General features: G+C 53.2%; 1 protein-coding gene across 3 annotated transcripts in view; it reads left to right on the top strand.

Moving 5' to 3' along the window:
- The window catches only part of PRDM11 (PR/SET domain 11), a 79508-nt gene that overhangs the window by 15735 nt on the left and 38654 nt on the right, over positions 1-25119 (top strand). Inside the window, exons 1-4 of one of the 3 annotated variants that reach the window (XM_073904713.1) lie at positions 15678-15913; positions 16511-16635; positions 17022-17125; positions 17730-17992. In XM_073904713.1, the coding sequence (XP_073760814.1) occupies positions 16517-16635; positions 17022-17125; positions 17730-17992 (486 nt within the window). In that variant the 5' untranslated portion in view covers positions 15678-15913; positions 16511-16516. Of the gene's footprint in view, positions 1-15677; positions 15914-16510; positions 16636-17021; positions 17126-17729; positions 17993-25119 lie in introns of those variants that run through there. The other 2 variants (XM_073904714.1, XM_025878795.2) reach the window with 2 other exon arrangements.

The following is a 25119-nucleotide window of genomic DNA, read 5'->3' as shown; positions in this document are numbered from 1 at the left end:
GGACCGTCCTGGCCCTGGGGGACTTGGGAGAGGCCAGAGTGGACAGAGGCAGGGAGGCTGGTGAGGTCCCACCCCAACACCCCATCTTGCCTGAGGCCGGGTTCCCAGAGGGTGGCGTCTGCTCAGCATGGTGAACTCAGATGCCGGGCTGGGCAGGGAACGCACCCGAGTGGCACAAGTTGGCTGGAGATCTGGAGTGTTAGCGCCTTGCCCGTTTGAGCAGCACCCCCCCCGCCCCCCAGCTGTGGCAGACTGTGGCCATGGGGATCCACCTGCCTCCTGTTGCCAGTGCTTCCGATTTTCCAGAAAAGCTGAACATGGGGTTTTTTACCTGAAATCGTCTGTTTCTTCAGAGTTGGCAACTAAAGCAAGAATAAAAGTTGGAAACCAAAACAAAAACAAAATATCAGCCACCAGTTTGTAACCTGTGGATCCTCTCTTCTGCCACCTTTCTACAGCCTGGCTCTAGTTGGAGCAGGTTCTAATTATCACCCCGAGGGCCACCTTTCTAGGGAAGTCCTTCACTACCTGACATGAAGCCCCATACCCCACCCCCTGATTGTAGTTTGTCACCCCCCATGTGAGACTGCCACCTGGGAGTAGTGGAAAAAGCATGGGCTTTGACTTGGATAGATTCCAGACAGCTGCTGTGCAGCCTTGTTCCAGGCACTTGTCTTCTCTGAGCCTCTATTTCCTGTCTGAAAAACAAGTAAGGTAAAACTGTACTCACTAGGTTTTTGAAAGGACTAAAGACAGTAAGACAGACACTCAAGTCAATCAGGATTAGGCAAACATGGAATTTATGCAAAGTCCAGGATCACGTACAGTTTCAGGAACAGTGGGATCCAGGGCTCACACAGTGTCCTCAGGACTTGGTCTGTTCATCTTACTCTGCTCTCTTTTGTACTGACTCCATTCGTAGGCAGGCTAGTGTCGGTGGTGCCACGGTGGCTGGCTGCAAGCAGATCCATAGTAACATTCCATCCTTTCAGCACGCCCTCTTCCCAGCAGATTCCTCCAAAGCCCCCAAATTGCCACTCTTGATTGGCTGGGTCCTTTACCCTTCCCTGCACCATTCACTATGACTTGCAGGTTTGAGTGCCAACTGGCCTATGCATCCACTTCGTGCCAACCCTTGCGCTCAGGTGTTCCACTTTTTCATTAGGTCGCCTAATCCTCCCCACAACCCTGCAGGGTGGATTACAGCCCCTTTCTACAGCCGCTGAAACTGGAGCTCTACCTATCCATTCTGGGATAGGACCAACCAGTGTCCTCTCCAAGGACACCAGGCTCCTTGGTGCCAGAAGGGGGAATGGATGCTAGCAGGAAAACCTACAGACATTCTACCCAGGCTGCAAGCCTCATGAGGGCGAGGACCTAGTTCACCCTGGGGTTCCTAGCACCTAGGACAGTGCCTGGTACGCAAGAAAGTCAAGAATGAATGAAAGGATATCCTCAACAGCATGCGTCGAGCACCTGGCAAAGAGCCTCGCATCAGCCGCACCGTGGCCCTCGTGCCTCCTTCCTGGAGGGCTGGGATAAAGGTCTTGCACCCTTGCCCGCTTCACCTGTCTGATGGAGTGTCATGGTTCTGCAGTGCCTGCTCAGTATGGAGCTTGCTAGCTTAGCTCGGGGAGCCCTGGGACACCCGTTTGTTAGGGCCAGCTTGACAAACGGTGATTCTAATCATCGGTGAGCACACCACCTTGCATTCACAGGTATCTTTCCCCGAAATCCTCTCATTCTTCGCTTCTTTACCGCCCGTGTCCAGATAATTTATGTTTGTTACTGTTTTGAGACCGAGCTAGATGAGCTACAGGTAGAGCTCCAATTTCAGCGGCTGTAGAAAGGGGCTGTAATCCACCCTGCAGGGTTGTGGGGAGGATTAGGCGACATAATGAAAAAGTGGAACACCTGAGCGCAAGGGTTGGCACGAAGTGGATGCATAGGCGAGGCCAGGTTCCCTGTGAATGCCTTCAAATCAAGGTCTTCGTATGAGCCTTTCCATGAAGACCTTAGTGAATGGCCACTGAGGACACACAGAGAGACAAATAGACATGCCTACACACACACACACATAGAGTTAGGGAAGAACCCCAATCTTATGGCCAAGACTTTACGGATCAGCAGGACAATTGACTCCAGTGCAGTAAACAGTAAGATCATTACCTGGGGGCACTGGTTACTGCACTCCAAGTCCCCTGGGGTGACACAGTGGACCCAGACAGTGACTGTGTGGACAGTGGATTACACAGTGCCGGAAGAACTCGGAGCTAAGGGCCCGGCACCTCGGGTAGCCAGCGATGAATAAGCTGGTTCCCTTTCTCTGGGCCTGAGCACCACGCTGCGGTCGCTTTGACCTACTTAATTACCTACGTGACTAGCTACCGACGTGGCTCAGCGTCAGAGGATGGTGAGGACTTAACAGTTTACATACTCAGCAGGGATGCGCAGGACCCTTGGCGGACTGCTCACCCATCTCTCTCTCTGTCTCACACACACACACACACACACACACACACACACACACACTCTCTCTCACACACACACACACACACACACACACACACCTTACTTTTCCAAAGATGAGGTGGCGGCCTGGCTGCTGATAGTGAGCTCCTGTGGGAGGTATTCATCGCACTTGGTGATGACAGGTGCCATGGCTTTGAGCACCTTGCAGTTGCCATGCATGCTTCCCAACTCTTCTGCGCATGCCCACCACCTGGGGCGCCCTCTGGTGCAGGAGGTCTGGGGTGGAGCGCGCGACTCTGCCTTTCTAATAAGCACCAGGCGATGCCCCTACTGCTGGTCTGCAGACCACACATTGAGAAGCCAGGATTTTGGTGACTTCTGAGGTTTCTTTTAATTTTGAGATTCTGGGCAAGACTGGACGAATAGAATAAACAGCCAGGGAGAAGGGCAGGGACGGGAAAGAGCAGCAAGGGAGGAGGAGGAATAGACTGCAAGAGAGGTGAAGGCAGGGAGCCAGGCCCACTGGGCCCCCCACGGCCCCACAGCGACTCCCTCCCCAGGCCTTCCCCTCTGGTCTCACGGTGCAGTGGGACCCTTTCCTTGGAGCCAAAACACCATGTGGGGTTTCCCCAGGGCCCTACCTTGCTAAGTGGAGGCTCCAGCTCCTTGGGGCAGGGGAAGTGTAAGTTTGAGAATGTGCAGGACACCCTGGAGAGGGGCCGGAGAAAGGAGGGCTGGGTGAGGGGCGGTTGCCCAGCACAGACCATGGCGGTGGGTTCCTATCTCCCACCACCTTCCTCTGGGAGGCCTTGAGCAAGTCACTCCCACTCTGGGCCTCCGTCTCCTAGCCAAGAAAGGAGGGCCTTGGATCCAGTGGTCTGGGGGCAGGCTTTCAGCTCCGACAGCCCAGAGGCGGCGGTGGGATGCGAAAGCTCACTTTCCCCAGGCCTACTGCTTTTTTTTTTTTTTTTAAAGATTTTATTTATTTATCTGACAGAGGGAGACACAGCGAGAGAGGGAACACAAGCAGGGGGAGTGGGAGAGGGAGAAGCAGGCTCCCCGCCGAGCAGGGAGCCCGAAGCGGGGCTCAATCCCAGGACCTGGAAATCATGACCTGAGCCGGAGGCGGCTGCTTAACGACTGAGCCACCCAGGCGCGGCCCCCCGCCCCCAGGCCTACTCCTTAAAAGCCAGAGGGACTTGGGTGCAGATGGCTTCAACTCCCTGCCTTGCCTTCCTCATTAGCATCATGGGGGAGGGGACCTAAGAAGCTGACCGAACTAGAGGCCCTGGGGGGCTCCAGCATCTGCCGTACCGGGCGAGCCATCAGCGCGGCATGGCCCTGACCACCCTTAAATGAATCTACACATCCAGGCCTCTTTCACTCATGACCTCCTACCTTCCCATGGCATCATGGGCAAGTGTGGCCTCCCTGAGGCCCTGGCAGCCCCAGACCAGAGACCCTACACTGAGGCAGCCGGACCCCGACCCTCCACAGGCACCCCTCCTTCTCCCCCAAGCCTTATGTGTCTGTGCTCAACTTGATACTTGGGATCTTGGAGCCAGGCCGGCCTAGGGGAATTGGTGTGGACTTCAGAGTCCCCTTCCAGGGGGCCAGCAGGTGGTAGGGAGGAGCCCCCTCTTTCCACCCTCCCTCCATCAGCAGATGCCTTCCCCCCTTCTCCCTGCCTGGGAGGTGGCAGGGCAGCCTGCAGCTTATTTTTTTTAACCATGAATACGAAGATGCCTTTTAAAATTTGTTGTTTTGCAAAAAAAGATAGAAAAGCGTAATAAACTTCTTCCTCCGTAATCAATAACTCAGAGGCATCACTAATCTGTTTTTTCAATCAGAAATGCATGCATCTGGTGGAAAACTCGGTAAGAAGTAAGGCCCTTTCCTCCACTAGGCCTCAGCCCTAGCAGCTGTCACAGCTCGGAGCTCTTCCGTGCAGACGTGAGCACGTATACATGTGTATGTCCCTTCTATTTTATTAAAATAGGGCACGTTTCTTTTATATAACACTTATACAGCTTACTTACTTTTGTGTCAGATGCCATTCTAAGTATACTGCAAATATTAATTCATTTAATCCTCCAAAGAGCCTTACCAAGTAGATGCTATTCATATCCCCCAAGCACAGAGAGGCTAAGAAACCCCCCCAACATCACACAGCATTAAGGGAAGCAGTTGGGAGTTGAACCTCGGGACCCGGGCACCAGGACCTATGCTGTCAACCACCACTCGTTGCTGCCTCTCTCATTATGCAAACAGGCTTTACCTTGGTTTTGTTTTCACCACCAATTATGTAATCCATCCAACAAATGTTTATGGTGTGCTCACTTTGCACCAGGCACCGTTCGACTTGCAGGGGATACGGCAATCAACGGAGGATAAACATCTCTGCCTTCCTGGCCTTTACATTCTGGTTGGGGAGACAGACAGCAAAGACTATAAATGAGTGCTATGTACATTTGCTGGTGTGAGTCGAGTGCAGGAGAAAACTAAAGCAAGGAAAGCGGGATAGGACTTGTCGGGGGGATTGCAGTTCTCTCAGGGGGCAGAGGATGTGACATGGGGTAAAGGCCTGAAGGGAGTGAGGGAGAGAGCCCTGCGGGTATCTGGGGGAGGAGGCTTCCTGGCAGAGGGAAAAGGCACCAGCGGGGAGCCATGCCCCGCGGTGGGCTGAGCAGGGCAGCCCCTCTGGCCATGGTGGGAGCGAGCGGCACAGCGGTAGGAACAAGGTTGCTCTGGAGAAGTTGTGCTGGGTGCCGGGCACGCGATGGGGCTCCGAGGAGGGTGTGGACCAGGGGCCCATTTGATCGGACTCGTTAGTTATTTCCAGTCTTTTGCTATTCTAGACAGTGCTGCAGTGAACACGCTTACACATGATGTGTCTCAGTGAAATTCCTAGAAGTGAAATTGGAGGACAGAAGATTATGTGCATCTTTTAAAAGGTTCCCAGGCTTCTACTGCGCTCCATAAATACACCAGCTTCTGCTCCCACCAGCAGTGCGGAGAGAGAGAGAGGGAGGGAGGGAGGGAGGGAGGGAGGGCTCCGGTTAGAGCTTCAGGTCAGGCCTTGGGTTTAGGGGAGAGCCGTGACTGGGGTGAGTTGCCTGCCGCAGGCCCTCCTGATCTGCCCCTTTGGAGGCCAAGGCAGCATGGAGGCCGACTCTTCACAGAGGTGCAGCCAGAGTTCTGGACCCCAGCCAGAGCAGGGAGGTGGGGGCCTGGCCCTGTGGTGCGGACGGTGATGGCTGCGTCGAGTAGAGGCCTGTCCTGGGGGGGCTTGAGTGACACAGGGGCCTAACAGGAAGTGCAGAAGTAGGGCAGATTCCAGAAGCAGTTGATTCCATTGTCAGTCCAAGTCCCAGTCTCTGAGGCGTTGTCCAACACCAACCAATTCTCCGATTCTCCGACACCGACTAGGTGCGCAAGGACTCCCTTTGGTTCTAAACCTCACAACCCAGAGTGAGCACCGATCCCACAGATGGAAGGCTCAGTCCCACAAGATGGTCCCCACTTCAGACACCAGCTGCGAGTCCTGGGACACCCGTGTTTCTGACCATCGTCAATCAGGGGTTTCCACCACCTCCTCCTCAGGTTCTATGATTTGCCAGAATGACTCACAGAACTGAGGAAAGTGCTTTATGGACAATCACTGGCTAATGATAAAGGGTACCCTAACCCTCCCAGCACCACCCCCTGTTCAACCACCCAGGAAGCTCTCTGAATGTTGCTCAAGAATTTTTGAGGCAACTTACTGAATGAGAGAAAATATTTGCAAATCATCATCCTATCAGAGAAAGGAATTCATATCCAAAAGATGTGAAGAACTCCTATGATTCAACAGCAAAAACAAACAAACAAACAAACAATGTGATTAAAAAATGGGCAGAGGATGTGAATAGACCTTTTTCCACAGAAGAGGCACGGGCCAACAGGTACGTGAGTCACCATCATCATTGGGGAAATGCAAATCACAACCACAATGTGAGATATCCCGATGCTTGTCAGAACGGCCGTCATCAGGAAGGCGAGAGAGAGCAAGCGTTGGCCAGGAGGTGAAGGAGAGGGACCCCTCGTGCACTTCTTTGGGAATAGAAATTGGTGGAGCCACTGTGGAGGATGATAAGAAGGTTCCTCAGAGAAATTAAAAACAGAAATACCCTATGATCCAGCAATTCCACTTCTGGGTATTTACCCAAAGAAAATGAAAACACCGATTGGAAAAGATATCTGCACACCCATGTTCACGGCAGCAGGATTTGCAAGAGCCAAGGCTTGGGAACAACCCAAGTGCCCATCGACAGACGAGTGGATAAAGAAGATGTGGTAGAGATATGCAATGGAATATTATTTATCCATCTGAAAGAATGAAGTCTTGCCATTGGTGACACCATGGATGGACCCTGATAAATAAGTCAGACAAAGACAAATACCGAAGGATCTCACTTAGATGTGGAATCAGAAGGAAACAAAACCAAGCTCATAGATAACAGAGAACAGGCTGCTGGTTGCCAGAGGGGGGTGGGGGGGTGAGGTGAAATGGGTGGAAGGGAGACAGAAGGTACAGACTTCTAGTTTATTTTTTGACTAGCTTATTTATAACATAAAGAAGTCCTGGGGATGTAATGTGTAATGGTGGCTGTAGTTAAGAACACTGTATTGCGTATTTGAAAGTTGCTAAGAGAGTAGGTCTTAAGTGTTTTCATCACAGGAAAACGAATTCCGTAACCATGATAGATGTTAACTCGACTTCTGTGATCATTTTGCAATAATATATACAGATACCAAATCGTTACACCCGAAACGAATATGCTATGTCCATTATATTTCCTTTTAAAAACCAAAGGATTTTTGTAGACCTCAATCTCCAGGCCCCCTCCCCTCCCAGGAGGTCAGTGGGTGGGGCTGGAGGTTCTAACTTTTTAATCCAGGTTCTGGTTCTGGGTGGGGTGACCGTGACCGGCCCCATCCGGAGGCTCTGTAGGGGCCCCACCCTTAGTCACTTATTAGCATAAACTCAGGTGAGCTAGAAAGGGGCTCCTTATGAATAACAAAAGACACTCCTATCACTTGGGAAATTCCAAGGGTTTTAGGTGCTCTCTGCCAGGAACTGGGGACAAAGAACAAATATATTACTTATTATACATACCACACCTTCCCTCTGCTCTGCTGTACTAGCTTCATCCTGAGGGTGCTTCCGATTCCTTTGCACAACGTGCCTGCTATTTGTAACAGAGGCCGCATGCTTTCTTGTTCAAGTCGTGAAATAGAAGCCCTTTTCTTCCCTTGGATGGGCCTAAGTAGGTCAGGTGTCCGACCTTGGGGGAATGTCATGTGCTGATGAATGAAAGGCCAGGTTCATGATCTAATAACTGGGGAGGGGGATGGGTATCACCATAATTGGCTTAGATTAATCAGGGCCCACACCGCCAGCTGAGGGTAGGCTCAGCTTCTCCTGAATCTCAGTAGGTCCTGGGAGGGAGGTGTCGCACTTGAACAATGTCCAGTTCTGTTAGTGGGGAGGAATGGGGGCATGGGATCCAGGTAAGCCACCAGCAGTGTCTCCCTGAGAATCAAACACGTAAAAAAAGGTGCCACCCTTGACCGCCTTCTGTGTTTGACTCAGGAACCTCTCCCAACCTCTCTTTTTATCAAAATCTTATCAATGACGGAGTCAACCTATTACCTTTAAAAGGTTCTGTAGGAGGGACCACCGTGGGAGAATGTGTTCTCTTGCTCCCCCACCCCCCACCCCCACTGCTCTGCAGTTGAAGGCCTGAAACCCAATCAGGAGCCTCGCAGGCCGGACCCCAGTTCTCCAATTGCGCAAAATCAGGGGCTGCGCTGGGTCAGAGTTTCCCCCATGGGAGCTCTTGGCCCTTAGGGCCCCTGCAGATATTTTTCCCTTGTTTCTACTAACGCATAAATACATATAGAAAAAATGCACATATTATAAAAGCACGGCTCAATATATTTTCACAAACTTAACACACCCAGTGGACCAGCACCAAGATCAAGAAATAGAGCATGACCAGCATCTGACAAGCCCCTTGCTCACCCCTTTCTAGCTCTTCCCAAGTTCTTTCCGCAAACACTTCTAACACCATAGTTTTGCCCATTTTTTTTAAAACTTTATATAAATGGAACTATGCTACATACTACATACTATAGCATGTAGTTGTGGTTTGTTTAGTCTCATAGCTGCATAGTAATCGACCCACCGAAGTATTTTGTAAACATAAAGAAGCTTAATGAACATTGTACAGTTCCCTGTAATCAGCAGGACAAATGAATGAGCATGCCAGATCTCTTTGCTTTTGCTTAGGATGATAGCAACTAACCAGTGTGTTAACCCTGATTATCACATACCAGTGTGTATAGGAAAAGCTAGGAAAAGGAGTTTGTTTGTTTGTTTGTTTGTTTGTTTATTTATTTATTTATTTATTTTAGAGACAGAGAGAGAGAGTGTGCAGAGGGAGAGGCAGAAGGAGAGGGAGAGACAGTCTTAAGCCGACTCTCCGCTAAGCACAGAGCCCAACGCGGGGCTGGATCTCATGACCCTGAGATCGTGACCTGAGCCGAAACCAAGAGTTGGACGCATAACTGACTGTGCCACCCAGGCGCCCCGAAAATGAATGAATGATTATACAATGTATACAGTCTTTTCGGTAGACAAAATCTTTCAAGATGGGAATCACAAAGCAAAGTAAAAATAGAAGTCTTTTGTGGTAGAAATATCGGGGCCCTTACGGATCCATCAGTCAATTTGCATTCATTTATCAAATCTGCATCATGCCTGGTATTCAGTCTCTAATTTGGAGTCCTTCCTCCCAACCAATTGGTTGGGTCTCAGCATCCAATCACAAGTGTGTGAGGATGGCAAAACCTTAGACCTTATCTTCTCCAGCAATTTCTAAATTAAATGATGACAGAGTTCCTTGAAAGAGTTTTTAAGTGACTTTTTTTTCCTCCTAAGCAAAAAGAAGAAAAGAGAAACTCTTTCTAACACACTGTGCCAACTAACTGCAAGTGATCCCCCAGAATATATCCTCCCAGACCGGTGTGTGCAAATCCATATGTGAATGTATTTCTAAAATGGAATTATTTTGTATCTATCTTTTCACAATTTTCATTTTTAAAAATAGATTCTACTGTCTGGAGAAGTTCTCAATTCCCAGTAACGTGAGGGGGAAAGTGTAGTTTTCACATTCCCCCGTCCCCATACACCCGCTGTTGCCCCCGCTGTGGGGGTTACAACTGGTGCACCCGCACCAACACATCACTATCGCCCAGAGTCTGTGGTTTACATCAAGGCTCCTTGTTGGTGCCGGACATTCTGTGGGTTTAGACAAATGTATGATGACATGTGTCCACCATTATGGTATCACACAGAGTAGTTTCATTGCCCTACAAATCCTCTGTGCTCCTGCCTATTCATCCCTCCCTCCTGCTAACCCCTGTCAACCACTGAAGTTTTGGTGTTTTTTTTTTTTTTAAGGTTTTATTTATTTATTTGACAGAGAGAGACACAGTGAGAGAGGGAACACAAGCAGGGGGAGTGGGAGAGGGAGGAGCAGGCTTCCCGCCGAGCAGGGAGCCCGATGCAGGGCTCGATCCCAGGACCCTGGGATCATGACCTGAGCCGAAGGCAGACACTTAACGACTGAGCCACCCAGGCGCCCCTCAACCACTGAACTTTTTACTGCCCCCATAGTCTTGCCTTTTCCAGAATGTCCTATAGTTGGAATCATACAGCAGGGAGTCTTTAAAATTATCTTCTTTCACTTAGTGACTTTCACTTTTCATTAACAATGTGTTGAGCATGTGTTTCTATGTCAATAAATATTCTTCTAAAGCATTGTCAATTACTGTCTAATATTTCACTGTGTGCTATATATTAACTTCTCTCTTGTTTTCAAGGTGTACATTTTTCCCTGGTGTTTTGTTGTTGTTGTTGTTTTTGCTACTAAAAATAGTGTTGCAGAGGACAGCCTTGTGGGTACATCTTTGCACACAACTTACTTATGTCCTTAGGAGAAACTCCTAGATTTGGCGTTGCTCTTACGAATGTCTTGCTCATTTCAAGTCTTTTCATATGTGTGGCTAAGTCGCCCTCCAAAAAGGTTGTACCAATTAATTTTTCCAACCGGGAGGGTAGGTAGGGTATTTCCTCCACACTTTTGCCAACTTGGAATATTATTGAGATTTTTTAATCTTTGCTAACTTAATAGAGGAAAAATGATGTTTATTTTAATCTATATTTATTTGGGTATTAAAGTTTTGTGGTTTTCCATAAAGCATATTGGCCATTTGTCTTCTTTTGCAAATTGCTTTTTTAATATCATTTTCCATTTTTTTCTATTGGGATGAGCATCTTTATAGTTTAGATTTTTTAAAAGTGTTTCTCTCCTAAAGGTAGTAACTGCTTATAAAGGCCCCCTTTTTAGTGTCATAAATTTTTCATCAATGTGCCCACCTGATGCCTGTTCTACTTTTAAAACAACAAATAAATTGAATGATAATAAGAACCCATATTTATGGAGTACTTATTGTACGCCAGGTGTTATGCTGTGTAAAACAGCCTTATGAGATAGGTTCTGCCCTCAGTCCCATTGGACAGATGGGGAAACTGAGGTAGGAGTGGTTAATTTTCTCAAGGTTACATCGCTTGTAAGTGGCTGTGCTGGTATCATTTAATTAACCAAAGGCATGGTGACATTCGGCTTCTATGAATTCAGTAACATTTTAAAATAAATGTATCATTTGTTCATCCTAAGAGTATCTACATACATTTACAAATCTGTCTTACATGTAAATTAAAGGCATATAATTTATTCTGTCTATAGGCAGTGCTTGCTGGGCATTTAATTCAACAACTCCCCGTAATCATTCTATGCTCTTCCTCCATTACCCCCGTGGTTTACTGTTAAGAACGGTGTTGGACCTTTTATTCTTCAAGAAGGGGAGACTGAGGCTCAGGGCGAGGCAGGAAGCAACTTGGCACGAGATCACCTAAAAAACTTCCGGCACAGCCGGGACTGACACCCAGAGCTTGGGATACCCAGCCTGGGTCCCTGTGTGACTTGGGCCAGCCCTCTAATCTCCTGTCCCTTGGTTATCAGAGGGAACAACACAGGATGCCGTGCTGGTACCGGAGCGGGCCCGTCACATTCTCAGGGTGCCAGCCGCGAGGGAAACCAAGTGGGCACGGATTCCCAGTCCTCAGGCCACATCGGCTGCCGGGCATTCCAGGACCCTGGCACCCCGCCAAGGGTGAAAACAGAGCTGCTGCCTCCTGAGTTGCATTCTGCCCCCTCCTCTTGGGTTTGCATCTCATTGCTGGGTTTGCAACATGCCTAATCTCTGCGTGTGCAGACTCAGAGGAGCCAGTTGAGAGGGAGCATTGCCAACGGCTTGGAGCCTCCATGAGGCCTGCTGACCACCCCTCCCCCAGGCCCCTCAGCGGGCGAACAGGTCCAGAGCAGACTCCAGAAACAGCTGCTGGAGCTTCAGCTGGCTCAGGCTCTACGGTGCCCGCTGAGATGGACCCAATGAAGGACACTAGTCTGGGGTGTTCTCTCTCCCTCTCTTCCCAAATGGAAGTCCTGCCACATCCCACCCCACCCCCACAGCCTTCAGTACAGATGCAGAAGGGAGTTGTAAAGCCCATCAGTCATGCAAGTGAGGCTGGGTTCTGGTTCACCAGGCAGCTGGACTCTTCCAAGAATGGAGAGAACTTAACTGTGCAGTCAATAAGTAAGTATCAAATACTGAGTACTCTGTAACCCATTGTATTTCCCTTTTTGCTCTAGCTGCCAGGAAGCTCAGAACTGAACAGGCGGCTAGATCACTAGCCGTCTTACAACAGACTCTTGGTATAATTGGCATAAATCTCTCTCCATGAAATCTCTGTTGAATATTATGTGTTTGTGTTTCAAGTCATCACGATTCTTTCACGTGATGAAGGTAGAATGTAAATGAAAAATAAGACATGAAAGGAAATGGCCGGTAGACATCTCTACTTTGAGATACAAATTAATGCTTTTCTCAGGGAGGATGGTTTTCCATTTAAGACTTAGAAAAGTGGCTGCACGTCTCTTTTCCTCGCTCTCCCTCCCTTCTCTCCCTCTTCCCCTCCATCCTTTATTCTCTACTTCTTTTCCCTCCTTCCCTTCCTCTTTTTGTGTCCCCCCCTCCAGGAACCCCCCCCGCCCCCGCATCTTCTTCTTGCTCACTCCTTGCCTCTGGGCGGCCAGCTTAATACTGATATCCTTTACAGACCTGCAGCACTGGCTCTTGCCAAGACCTCGCCCCAGCCTTTACCTCATTTATTCTTCCTGGGGATTACCTGGCAATTATGACGGTTTCCACTTTACCAAGGAAGACACGAAGGCCTGGCGAGTTTAAGTGATGTGCGCATGCTCACAGCATACACTCTATGACTTCCTATCACGTTCGGGTCCAGGACTCATGAGTCTAACCCATCACACTCTCTGCTGCACCTCACTGCCTCTCAAAGCCAGCCTCACCCACCGGGCCACCCACCGGGCCACCCACCGGCCAAGATCACTGAGAGCACCCCGAACAGAAGAGGATTCAAAACAATAACCCACCCACCCCGTCTTCCCTTCTGAGATCTCTTTAAGAGTTGAGATTCTCAGTGGGGCCAGCAGGACCTATTAAAGGGGGTGGTGAATTGCGACATGGGTCATTTGGTCATTCATTTGGTTGAGAATGCCCTATGTGCTAGGCACAGCTGAGACTAGGCTGAGGCAAGAAGGCAGCTAAGGTGCCAAATTCAAGGACACGTTCATTTTCAGGTGCCATTCCTGCAAGTGCAGGACCTGAGAGGGGGTGTCTCCTTAAAGTTTATGCCCTGGCAGGTTGCTTGTCTTTCACTACTTCTGCCCTGGTACCAGGCACCTGGCTATTCAGTGGTGAGCAAAAGTGCCTGCCCTCATGGAACTTATCATCTATTATGGGAAACAGGTATTGATCAAATAATCATGCTAACAAAAGACCGTTCTAAGGGTGACAAGTGCCATGAGGAAAGGGACATGGGGCTGGAGAGGGTATTATGGTGGGGGTGGAGTGGGGAACGACAGTGAAGGCTGAAGGATCCGTAGTTTTTCAGGTGTGCTCCGAGTAGAGGACACAACAAGTTCACAGGTGCCATGGCAGGGTGGATGTGGCATTGGGGGGCAGGGGGAGGGCGTGCTGGTGAAGGATGGAGGGGGCCAGAGCAGGAGAAATGCAAAATGGTCCAAGCAGTCTGTTTCTAATAAAGTGCCAGAGTCTGCAAATGATTGACTAAAAAAACCAAATCCAATCCAATGAAGAGAATTCAGAGCCACCCGTTAATGAAGTCACTCATACCCACCTTCCTGATCGGCTTTCTTCATGTGCAGATATGCAAGAGACTGTGCCTAACCCCCTCCAAACTCATCTTCATCCATTTCCATATGGCAGTGTCTGTGATAGAATCCATCGTTGGCCACATTTTGCAGATGAACAAATGGGAGCATAGAGAAAAGCTGGATAACCCGCTGTCTCAGTCGGCTCAGGCTGCCATAACAAAATGCCATAGATGGGGTGGCCTGAACAAGATTTAGTTTTCACAGTTTCGGAGGCTGGAAGTCCAAGTAAAAGGTGCAAGCCAATTTGGTTCCTGGGGAGGAACCAGGTTGCTGGTTCTCTTCCTGGTTTGCACACTGATGCTCTCTCGTCCTCACCTGGTGGAGAGAGAGAAAGCACACTGCTATGTTGTCTCTTCCTTTTGGATTAGGGCTCCACCCTTATGACCTCATTTAACCTTTATCACCTCCTCACAGGCCCTGTCTCCAAATATAGTCACATTAGGGGTTAGTACATCAACACATGAATTGGGGTGGGAGAGCACACAAACTTTCAGTCCCTAACACCTGCCAGGGCTCACACAGCCAATCACTGGGATTTGAACACAGGCAGTGCCCCTTTGGGGACCTAGGCCTCTAACCACCAGACTTAACTACCTCAGGATGTGTTGTATGTGAATGCTGCCCATCTGAGAGAGAAGTGCTCCTCAGGGAAGAAGTGTTCAGTGATCCTTTACAAATCCACAGGACCTTGTCCCCTCCTGGCCTGATCCCACCCGAGGGTGATCCTGGTGATCCTTCTGGAAGAAGTTGGGCTGAGAGTGTGGCATGGAGGTGAACCAGACCTGAAACATAATGCATGAATCTGGGGGTTCTCCTGTTTCCAGTTTACTCAGAGCAGGCCCCAGGCTCCAGTCTAGATTCCATCAGGAATGGACTGCGTGACCTTGGGGGAGTCCCTCGACATCTTCCTGCCCTACGTTCCTGCCTCGGTGACCTCAACCCCTGTTCCCTGACCGGTGGCCCGCTGGGGGCCATTCCGTGGGCCAGGAGGTCGGTGCCCCCTCCCCCCCCCACCGCTGCAGGCGCCCGGTCCCCACCCTGGACCGCGCAGGTGGGGAAGGGGCGGCATGCGGCGCGCCCGGCGGGCAGGGATCGGTGGTGTCGCCCCGTTCGCCACAGGCCCCGCTGCAGCCACGGCGAGTCCGCTGCGGCCGCAGGGAGGGAGCGCGGGGGGCCGCCCGCGCACGTCGCCTACCCGCTCCGCACGCCCGCCCGCTCCGGGCCCGGCCCTCTCATCCCCCGCTGTCCCCGCCACCCCAGACGCCCGCCCGGCGCCCCCCGGCCCTCGGGGTGGGGGCTGGACTCCCCCCCGGGTGGGCCCCCGGCCGCCGCCCCTCCCGGGCGCCCGTTCCCTCCCGCTCCCCGCGCGTCCCCCTCCCGGCCGCCAGCCAACTGCGTGCCCCCGGGGCCGGCAAGAAGCCACATGCCCCCGCAAGGAATGCCGGGCCTGGCGGGCGGGGGGCGGCGCTGGGCAGGGCCGGGCCGGGCAGGGCAGGGAGCTCCCCGCCGGGAAGGTTGGTGAGAGGGAGAGAGCGGCCCGCGCCCTCCCCGGCCCCCCGCGCCACCCCTGCGCCCGGCCGCGGGACCTCACACTTTCCCCGCCGGACACGCGAGCGGGACGCCCCGCGGAGCTGCGGGGGCGGGGGGGGGCGGGGCGGCTCGGCCCGCCCGGGCAGCCCCGCCCCCCTCCGCGCGCCCCCCCTTACCCCCCCCCCTCGGCCCCGCCGGCTCGGAGGAGGGGGCAGGCCGTCGTGTTTCCCCGCACCCCTCCCAGCCGCCGCCGGCTTTGGGGCCCCGGTGGGGAGCAGGGGGCTGATTAGCCGAGGAGCAGGGGTGTGGCCAGCGGGGCCCCGGGTAGTGAGTCACACACGCTGCTCGCCCAGTCCCGGGCCGCGAGCGCGGTCCCAGCCAGAGCCGCGCGCCACCCTGGCCCGAAGAGTGTCCCCGGGCTTGGCATGAGGACCCCGGGGTGCCGAGGGAGGGGCTGAAGCCTGGCGCAGTGGTGGAGGAGGGCGGTAAGCGGCGGCCTGGGGAGGCTCCCCTAGACAGAGCGGGTGGGGTTTGGAGTCAAGGCTGGCCCACCGGCCCGCACCAGGACCCCCAGGCCCCGCCTGTACCTGCCCTGAGCTGGCAAAGCGGGCCTGGCTGCATTCCCTGGCAGCCTCTGGGTGAGGGGGCTGTGCGACGCGGCGCTGAGGGGCCCATTTCATCCGCCAGTCCCCCTTGGCCCCAGCTGGACTTGAGTCGTCCCTCCCCTGCTCCCCATTGCAGACTCTTGTGCGGAGACTCCTGTGGATTCCTCATACCCTTTGGTCTTGGGGTCCAGGCTGTGCTATCCAGCCTTACCCCCTGGCCTGAGCTGCCGTCGGCCTCTGACCCCGTGGGGCTGGTGGCTCCAGTCGTCCCCAGGACCAGCCCAGGATAGAAATGGCATTTCCTCTTGGCCGGGCTACAGCTGTTTTTGTTGTCTCTGTTCTCAAGCGCTTCCTCTGGGGATGGCAGGGAGGGTAACCAGACTCCACGGGACCCCCGCTTGCCCTCTCTGACACTCACCCTTCTTCCCCTGTCTCTTTGATCCTCTTCCTGTGCTGGACCCGCCTTCCCGTCCCCAGGACAGAATGACTGACAACATGAAGGAGTGCCTGGCGCAGACCAAGGCGGCCGTGGGGGATATGGTGACCGTGGTGAAGACCGAGGTCTGCTCACCACTCCGAGACCAGGAGTATGGCCAGCCCTGGTGAGGCCCTTGTGTGGGGGCAGGAGAGGGAGAAGTGGGGAATCTCGGGGCTGGGTTGGTTGGACGCCCTGGGGAGAGTTCCCACTCCTGGCCCACCATCCTTCACCCGCTCTGGGCAGCTCCTGGGAGCAGACATGAGCGAGCGCAGGCTCTAGAAGACTAGAAGAACCCACACAGTGGCCCTAGAAGGCCTAGGCCCAGGTCTCAGAACTCCTACCTCTTCACGATCCCCTGCACTGAGCAGGCAGCCCAGCTGGGACTCCTCCACCCGCCCTGCATCCCCGAGTCCCCGTGGCCTCCTGGCCAGGTCCTCGGCTTCTCTGTCCACCAGCCTCCCACTCTCTGATGGCTTCTTTGCTTCCTTTCCTGGCCCCTGGCCTGGCCAGCTCTAGGAGACCAGACCCCTCAACCATGGAAATGGAGCCCAAGAAACTGAAGGGAAAGCGTGAGCTCATCATGCCCAAAAGCTTCCAGCAAGTGGACTTCTGGTGTAAGTGGAGCCTGGGGCTGTTCCTGGCTTTCTCCTACCTTCACCCCTTCACCCTGCTCCCACCCCCCGGCCCCCACCCCACCTCTGCTTAGGGAATTTGCAGCCTAAGACTAATGATAGGCACTCGCCTATGATGTATCAGACACGGGTCCAGGCTTCTGTTAACCCTCACCCTGAACCACTGAGGTGGCTCTTAATTGGTCCCATCTTCCAGGTGTGGATAGTGGGGCTTGGTGGGGGCTAAGGACCCTGCCTCGGTTCCCACCGACCTCAGATGCACACAGTTGCAGTTCCAACCCAGACCCATCTGACTCCAAAGCTGCGCTGTAAACTTAAAACAAAGGGAGCTTCTGGTCTCCTCTGCATTGGCAGGCCTGTCCGTTGAGCCCCCAGGGAGGGTAATGGGTTTTTATCACTGAAGACTCAGGGGCCTGTGGCTGGCTGGGGTGGAGCCAGGGCCGGGACTCGTGGGTCCCACGCAGTGGGCTTTTCACTGCTCGATGCCATCCTCAGGGTGGGCCTCCCTGGAGCCCCTCAGCCTCCGCCGTGGGCGTCCTGCCTCCCTGCAGCAACTGAGGCTCTCTCGCTCTTTCCGTCCCTTCAGTCTGCGAGTCCTGCCAGGAGTACTTTGTGGATGAGTGCCCGAACCACGGTCCCCCAGTGTTTGTGTCCGACACGCCAGTGCCCGTGGGCATCCCAGACAGGGCTGCCCTCACCATCCCGCAGGGCATGGAGGTGGTCAAGGAAGCCAGTGGGGAGAATGACGTGCGATGCATAAATGAGGTCATCCCCAAGGGCCACATCTTCGGCCCCTATGAGGGGCAGATCTCCACCCAGGACAAATCAGCTGGCTGCTTCTCCTGGCTGGTGAGTGTTCCCTGGCCTGCGCCGCGGGAGAGGGTGCTAGCTAGTGTGGAAGGAAACCAGCAGGGGGAGCCATACGCTGGCCCAGCCGGGCCCCGAGAGCTTTTCTGCCATCACTCCGGGATGCTGGGATGACAGATCTCGCTATCCCCTTGCCCTGGCTGAGTGGCTTGCCACCGTGGGTGGCTGAGGGCCATGCTGAGGGGCCCATCCGGCTGGGGTTGGCAGAATCAGTGGTGGGGCTCTAGGGAGCCCATGGCCGGCCAGCCAGGAAGAACTCAGGGCGATTTCCCCGTGAATGTTAGTGTGTGTGTGTGTGTGTGTGTGTGTGTGTGTGTGTGTGTGTCTGTCTGTCTGGCGGGCCATTCTGTGGCATTTACAAAGGGTTGACCCGGGCCCTCCTCTGGAGTGGGTGACTTGGGTCTGGGGGCTGTGGGAATGCAGAACATGGCATTTAGCCCAAAGAGCGGTGGTGCCGGCTGCTGGGCTGGGTGCCAGAGAACATGGCCCCTGCTCTCAGGGAGTGGACGGTCTGGTGGGGAGAACAGGTACTGGACAGGTACGTACACATGTGATCATTGCCACAGAAGTGTGGAAGACAGGACACTCTAGGAGCAGAGGGAGATGGTGGTGTTTGTTGTGCTCGGGGATCTGGGGCCTGGAGCCCAAGTTCATTATGTCAGCCTGCTTTGCTATTTACTATCAGACGTGACCTTCGATGAATCATTTAACTTCTCTGTGCCTGTTCTGTAACAGAATTATCATAGTTGATGGTGGAGACGAAATAGGTCAATACTATGAAGTTTTTAGATCCGCGCCTGCCTTTGGGAAGCATGCGGTGAATATCAGCTATTATAATTGTTGTCGTTGGCCTACTTGAGGGGCTTGGGCAGGATTTCCTTCAGCTCGAGACTTGAGGAATGAGTAGCAGCTGGGGGACGGGGCATGGAAAAATGCTGTAGGCACACAGAGCAGCTGAGCGAGAAGAAACTCCAACAGGTCCGGTGTGGTGCTAGCAACGAGCCCGACAGTCAGTGTGGTGAGACATCAGCAGAGAAGGAGGCAGGGGCAGATCACACGACGTTTCATAAGTCAGGGTAAGTGCGTGCTTCTCCTGCGGGCCAGGGGAAGCCACTGAGGCAGGCCAGGCAGAAGCCTTGCAGAATGGGGAGGTTAGGTTGCAGAATGGAGAACTGGGTTGGGTAGGAGGCCTGGGCGGGGGGCTCAGGTCAGAAAAGATGCTGGTTTCAACTCGGGTGCTAGAGGCAGGCACATTTGCAAGAGACTTAGGAAGGAGAATCTCTGAGCTTTATTAATGGATGGGATGTGGAAGTGAGAAAGAGGGTTTGTAAAGATCTGAAGAGGAAGGATTGTTAGGGATGACTCTCGACTCTAGGGAGTCAAGCTTGAACAGAGATGGAAGAAGGTGGGGCCAGTAGAGAAGGTTGGGCTAGGGACTAAGAAGATCGTTCATTAGTCATTAATTAAACCCTTCTTGTGGGGCTTTTTTGTGCTAAGCATTGAACTGGCCTTGGAGATAGAGGGGCCAGATCAGACATCAGTCCTGCCCTCATAGAGCTTATTGTGGGGAAGCTGGAATGAATCAAAGAATAAGATAAACAAATGTAAAATCATGACTCAGGTGATGAAGAGACAGTGAGGCTAGGAGAAAAGGGAACAACCAGAGGAATTGATGTGGCCAGAGGTCAGGGAAGGCTTCCTGATGGTGGAGCTGTGATTGAGGGGAGAAAATGCCCACCAGATGGGCAAAACAGCATGTGCAAAGGCCCTGTGGCAGGAGAGAAGATGGCACGTTTGCATAACTGGAAGAAGGTAATCGTGCCTGGAGTGCAGCCAACACAGGGGCTGGGAGGGGGAGACAGAAGCTTGGATATATGGAGCCCAGTAGACCAAACTGGGACTTTTGCTCTTTAAGAACAATGAGAAGTTTCGTTTATGTTTTGAAAGGGTGACTTTGGCTGCAGCCTGGCGAACAGATCAGGGGTGGGGGCATTGGTGGAGAATGGATACCCAGAGCCCAGTTAGAGGGCTACAGTGGTTCTCTACATCGGTGACAGTGGAGGCTTGAGCTAGGGTGAGGTGGCGACATGGAGACAGGGGAACTGGTTTGTGACCTCTTTCAGACATGAGCAAGAGTGATCTCTGGAAACAGATTGATCGGCCTAGGTAAGGCAGAGGGAATTGGCCAGAACAAGTCCTTCAGTGTTCTGCTCTCAGCAGGTCAGGAAGTCATCTCTGAGAAGTGGAATGCAGGGTGGGGCCTGGGTAGAGGGCAAGATCCCCATCCTGGTTTTGGACTCACTGAGTTGGGGGTGACGGCAAGGTCCCCAGTGGCTCTGTCAACTAGGCAGTTAGCTACATGGGTGCTGTAGCTTAGAGAGGTGGTTTGGAGGTGTCACTGCCTGAGTCACCTGTGCACAGGTGTCCCTGGGGCTGGGGGGCGTGGAGGGCAGCCCCCAGGGAGAACAAGTTAACAAGAGGTGGAGAGGGCCTGGGGTGAGCTTTGAGGAACGTCAACGGTTAGCGGTCCAGGAGGGGAGCGTGATCCTGCAAGGGTGACAGGAATTGCAGCCTGAGAGGTGGGGAGGCCAGAACAGCCAACAAGAGGACGGCTCAGAAGTGTCTGTCAGATTTAATGCCGGGGAAGTCACCGGCCACCTTAGCAAGAACTGTTCCTGTCAGACAGTGGTTCTCGACCTGGGGCCCTTGGCTCTCCCCCCCTCCGCCCCCGAGGTTTGGTACCGTCTGGAGACATTTTTTGCCGTCGCAACTTGGGATGGGGATCCGCTACTGGCATCTAGAGGGCAGAGGCCGGGGATGCTGCTAAACCTTTCATAATGCACGGGACAGCCTCATACAACAAAGAATGGTCTGGCCTCGGTGGCCGATGGTGCCGTGGTGAAGCCCTTCGAGAAAGTGGCCAGATGGGAACGCTCTTAGAACCCGGGTGACCAGTAGAGCCGGGGAGATCAGTGGAGGAGAGACAGGAGTTGGGAGGGGATGGCCGCAGGCAGACATGGGGGGCAGGGAGCTTTGTTCAGAGAAAGACATTAACATCCTTGAAAAACCTGGTGAGGGGGTCCTCCTGGAGGGCTAATTGAATCTAGAGGAGCGATGAGGCGTGGTGGACAAGCTGTTCTATCACCGAGAAGGTTCAGCTGGAGACGTTGCCTACGGAAGGGAGGTGGGTCAACATCTTTTCTGTCACTGGAGGGATATCCTAGAGGTTCGGAACAGATGGAGGGAGGGAAGAATGGTAGGGCCTAATCATGACCCCCCCTGAGGATGGCCATGTTCTAACCCCTGGATCCCGTGCATATGTCCTCGTCGCTGGCCAGAGGGACTCTCGGGAAGGGATTACATTAAGGCTCTTGAGATAGGGAGATTATCTTGGATTATCAGGGTGGGCTCCGTGGAATTACAAGCATTTTTATAAGAGGGAGGCAAGAGAGTCAGACTCAGAAAAGATGGGAAGATGTTATCCCACTGGCCTTGAAGATAGAAGAGGGAGCCAGGAGCCAGGGAATGCAGGCAGCCTCTAGGAGCTAGAAAAGGCAAGGAAGTAGAATCTTGCCGCTAGCCTCCAGAAGGAACTCAGCCCTGCCGACACCTTGATTTTTAGGACTCCTGGCCTCCGGAACTGTGAGATAATAAATGGACGATGTTGAAACCACGGTGTTGTGGCAGTTTGTTAAGAAGTGATAGGAAGTGAATGCAGTGGGCTTGCGTGTCTTGGGGGGGGGACATCTGCTAACACATGCGGAGAGGTGGAGAGAGCTGGCTTGAGCCAGGGGAGCGGTGCAGGTGAGTTCATGTAGGGTGAGCGAGCTGCAGGTGCCCGTGCCCATGAGACACGCAGGTGGTCTGTCCAGGGGCACGCCGGCGCATGCTGGTCAGCCGAGGACAGGGGTCTGGGCGTAAGGGACACAAAGCACATGAATGGATGCAGCTGAGGCCCTGGGAAGGGATGGGCGATGGGGGCCTGGAGGCAGAGAAGTAGGAGGGACTGAGGGCTGCTGGGCTTGCGCAGGGCACGGGGCTCTGTGTCCTGGCCACGGGCAGTTTTGAGATGAAAGCCATGCTGCTGGGGATGGAGGTGTGAATGGGAGGTGAGGAGAGAGCCAGCAAGGGTGGATGGCTTGTTGTAGAAGTCTGGCTGCTGTGAGCAATGATTCTAGGTCAGCTGTGTGCCACATTCCTCCTCCAACAGCCCTGCAGGTGAAGGTTGCTGGCCTTCTGGTTCTGATGAGGGAACCCGGGACTGAAGAGGGTAAGCACGTGATCCCCACCTCCCGTGGCTGACACACGGTAGACCGTGGCTTCTCCACGATGCCAGGCTTTAAGGATGGGAGGCGAGGTGGCCTGTTGCCAACCAAGTAACGCCGAGGCAGGGTGTCAGTCGCTGGTGGTTGTAGTACTTGTACAAGGCTGTGGGGCCAGGGAGGAGGGGAGTGGATTTTGACTGGGCAGATTGAAGATGGGTCTTGAAGGATGGGTAGAAGTTCAGCAGAGGCGAAAATCTAGGGCTGTGCTCCCTCCCCTGCGCACAAGAACCTACACCTTGGGACAGCCCAGCTGGGCAAACTTAGGGTCTCGAAAGCAGGCAGCTTGCCCGGGTTTGCGGGTCCGGCATGGGGCTGGGGTCTGGGGAAAAGGGAGAGGGGGAATCCCTGGAGTTTGCAGCCTGGTCGCAGACCAGCTCTACCAGTCGAGAGTGGGCGTGGCCTGCATATCAGGGCCCAGGGGCCAGCCCTGTTGCTCCGTTGGAGGTTCCTTCCTAGGGCCTTGGAGCTGTGAGCTGTGACATGTGGATGGGCGCGGGGACGGAATGGCTGGAGGTGGCGGGACCATGTGGAGGCTCTGACCTTTGTGATCCAGAGAGGTAAGAGGCTTTCAAGGCCCTGAGAGAACAGACGTGCAAAATGGCTCAAGAAAGCAGGGCGTGTGTGTGTGTGTGTGTGTGTGTGTGTGTGTGTGTGTGTGTGCGCGCGCGCGCGCACAGGCGCGCGCATGCATGCGTGTGTCCTCAGTCAGGGTTTCAGGTGGGGAAAAGCAGGAATGAGGTTGGTTGAACGGAGGGAGGGGGGGAAAGGTGGGATGAACTGCAGCACTGATTTTGGACCACGATCTGGAAGCATCGTATCCCCAGTAAACTGGATTCATTTGTCAAATCCTCTCTCAGAGCCATACTCGATGTCCTTTCTTGACCTTCTGCTTGTCTTCAAAAGCTCTGGCCTTCATCCAGCACAACACGTTTCCTTCTACAGCGCCTCAGTGTGTACACTCTACTCCAGTAGAAATAACGGTGGCGCTAAGGATGAGCACATGTTCCGGTTTCTTGAGCACTTACGATGTTGCTGGGTCTGTGCTCAGCACTTGACAGCATGATCTCATTTGATGCCCCCGTGAAGTTAGATATTATTCTAACCATTGTACCGCTGGGAAAACTGAGGCCTGGAGAGGGAAGTCATTCTGCACAAAGCTAAACACCTAACGAGTAGCTGAGCTGGGGTTGCAACCCAGCAGTCTCGACTCTAGAACCCACCCTCTCGTTCTGCCTCCTGGGCCTTCTCCTCCTTCCTTCCTTATCTCCCCTATGCCTCCCTGCTGGCCTCGGTTGACTTTATTCTACTCATCCTTTCTGCCCAGCACCGGTTCCCTCTCTTTCTCCCCTCAACCCAGAGGAAAGCTGGTCCCACGGGCCAGGGCCTGCATTTAGATGGACCCAGTGTCCATGTCCGCTTCACATCTCTCCACGGCCTGGCCGCCTCTGCCGGGGTTTTGCCCTCACCTCTGGCTGCTTAGAAAAGAAATGTCCCCTTCCTCTGCCTTCTCATCTCATTGGGAATGATAAATCCCAGAAATCCTTGCCAGGGTTGCCAGGCCACCCTCAGCCACCGGCAGCCAGCGACGATGCTGCAGGCCTGAGGTGTTTGGGAGGGCAGGCAGCTGTGTGGTTTGGTGACGGGAGGAGGAAAGAGGAAGCCAGCACAGGGTGTCTATTTTACATTTCTCGTTTAGACTCAGTCTTGTTCCAGAAGGGATTTAGGGTAGCCTAGCAGGACACATAAAATAGAACATCATAGCATATTAAAACTTGGAGAGACAGAAGAAAGAAAAGCAAGGGCGGAGACCCTAAGACGAGCCAGGAATGAGGCTAAAAATGCAGACCATAATGACCCATGTATGTGCTTTTAGCTATAGGGGGTCCAAATCTGGCAGCCTCTGGGGAAAAGGCAAGCCTGGTCAGCTCCCAGTGCCAGAAGTGTCCATGTCGCAAAAAGTCCCTAGTTAGCTCCTGGGGAGTCTGCCCTTCTGGGCACTGACACTGGACGGGAGATTTCCCGGGGGTCCGTATAATGTGGACGCCGTGTGGTGGCATTGTTCACCTGCTGTCGGTCAGCCCCTCCACCTGCGAGACTCCTCCTGTTCTGGGGGGAGCCGAGGTGAAGTGGTATTTCCAGCGTTTCTCATTTCAAGTTCCATTGTAAAATGGAGATTTATTTTGGGAAGCTTGAAATTGGACGTGCCGAAGCTCGTGACACAGCCTCCAGGACAGAGGGACAGGGAGAGAGGGAAGTAGAGGCAGACCCTCGCAATGTTGTGAAATGTCAGCGGGAGCAGGCAGGTGTCACCGAGTTGGGGAGAGCGCAGAGAAGGCAAGAGTAACAGGCTAGTCCGGGATGAATAACGGGCTTGTCCAGGAAGAAAAGAAGGAACATTTGAGACAGGGTGGCTTGTGTGTGTGTTTGTGTATGTATGAGCAGATAGTTTCCATGCTTGTTTGCTCATTTCTATTAACTCTTTATTTTAAAACTTCAGACTCTGTGGAAAAGTTATCAGGATAGTATAATAAACACCCACACACCCGGCCCCTAATTTACCCACTGCTAACATTTTAGAACAGTTGCTTGAATCTCTCTATATATATACCGACAGGCGTGTGCACCTACACACACATTCTTTTTTGTTTTGTTCTGTTTTGTATTCTGAGCTGCTTGAGAGATGGTTATAGACATCAGGCTTTATGGGCCACGCGCTGTCCGTCACCACTACACCACGCTGCTGTTGCAGGGCGAAAGCCACCAGAGACAGTACGGGAATGAATG

The sequence above is a fragment of the Callorhinus ursinus genome, unplaced genomic scaffold (genome assembly GCF_003265705.2).
Source record: "Callorhinus ursinus isolate GAN/ISIS: 27379988/994484 unplaced genomic scaffold, GSC_fseal_2.0 scaffold21, whole genome shotgun sequence".
NCBI classification, from domain to species: domain Eukaryota; kingdom Metazoa; phylum Chordata; class Mammalia; order Carnivora; family Otariidae; genus Callorhinus; species Callorhinus ursinus.
The sequence above is the reverse complement of the archived record's forward strand: the minus strand, read 5'-3'. Positions and strand labels throughout refer to the sequence as shown.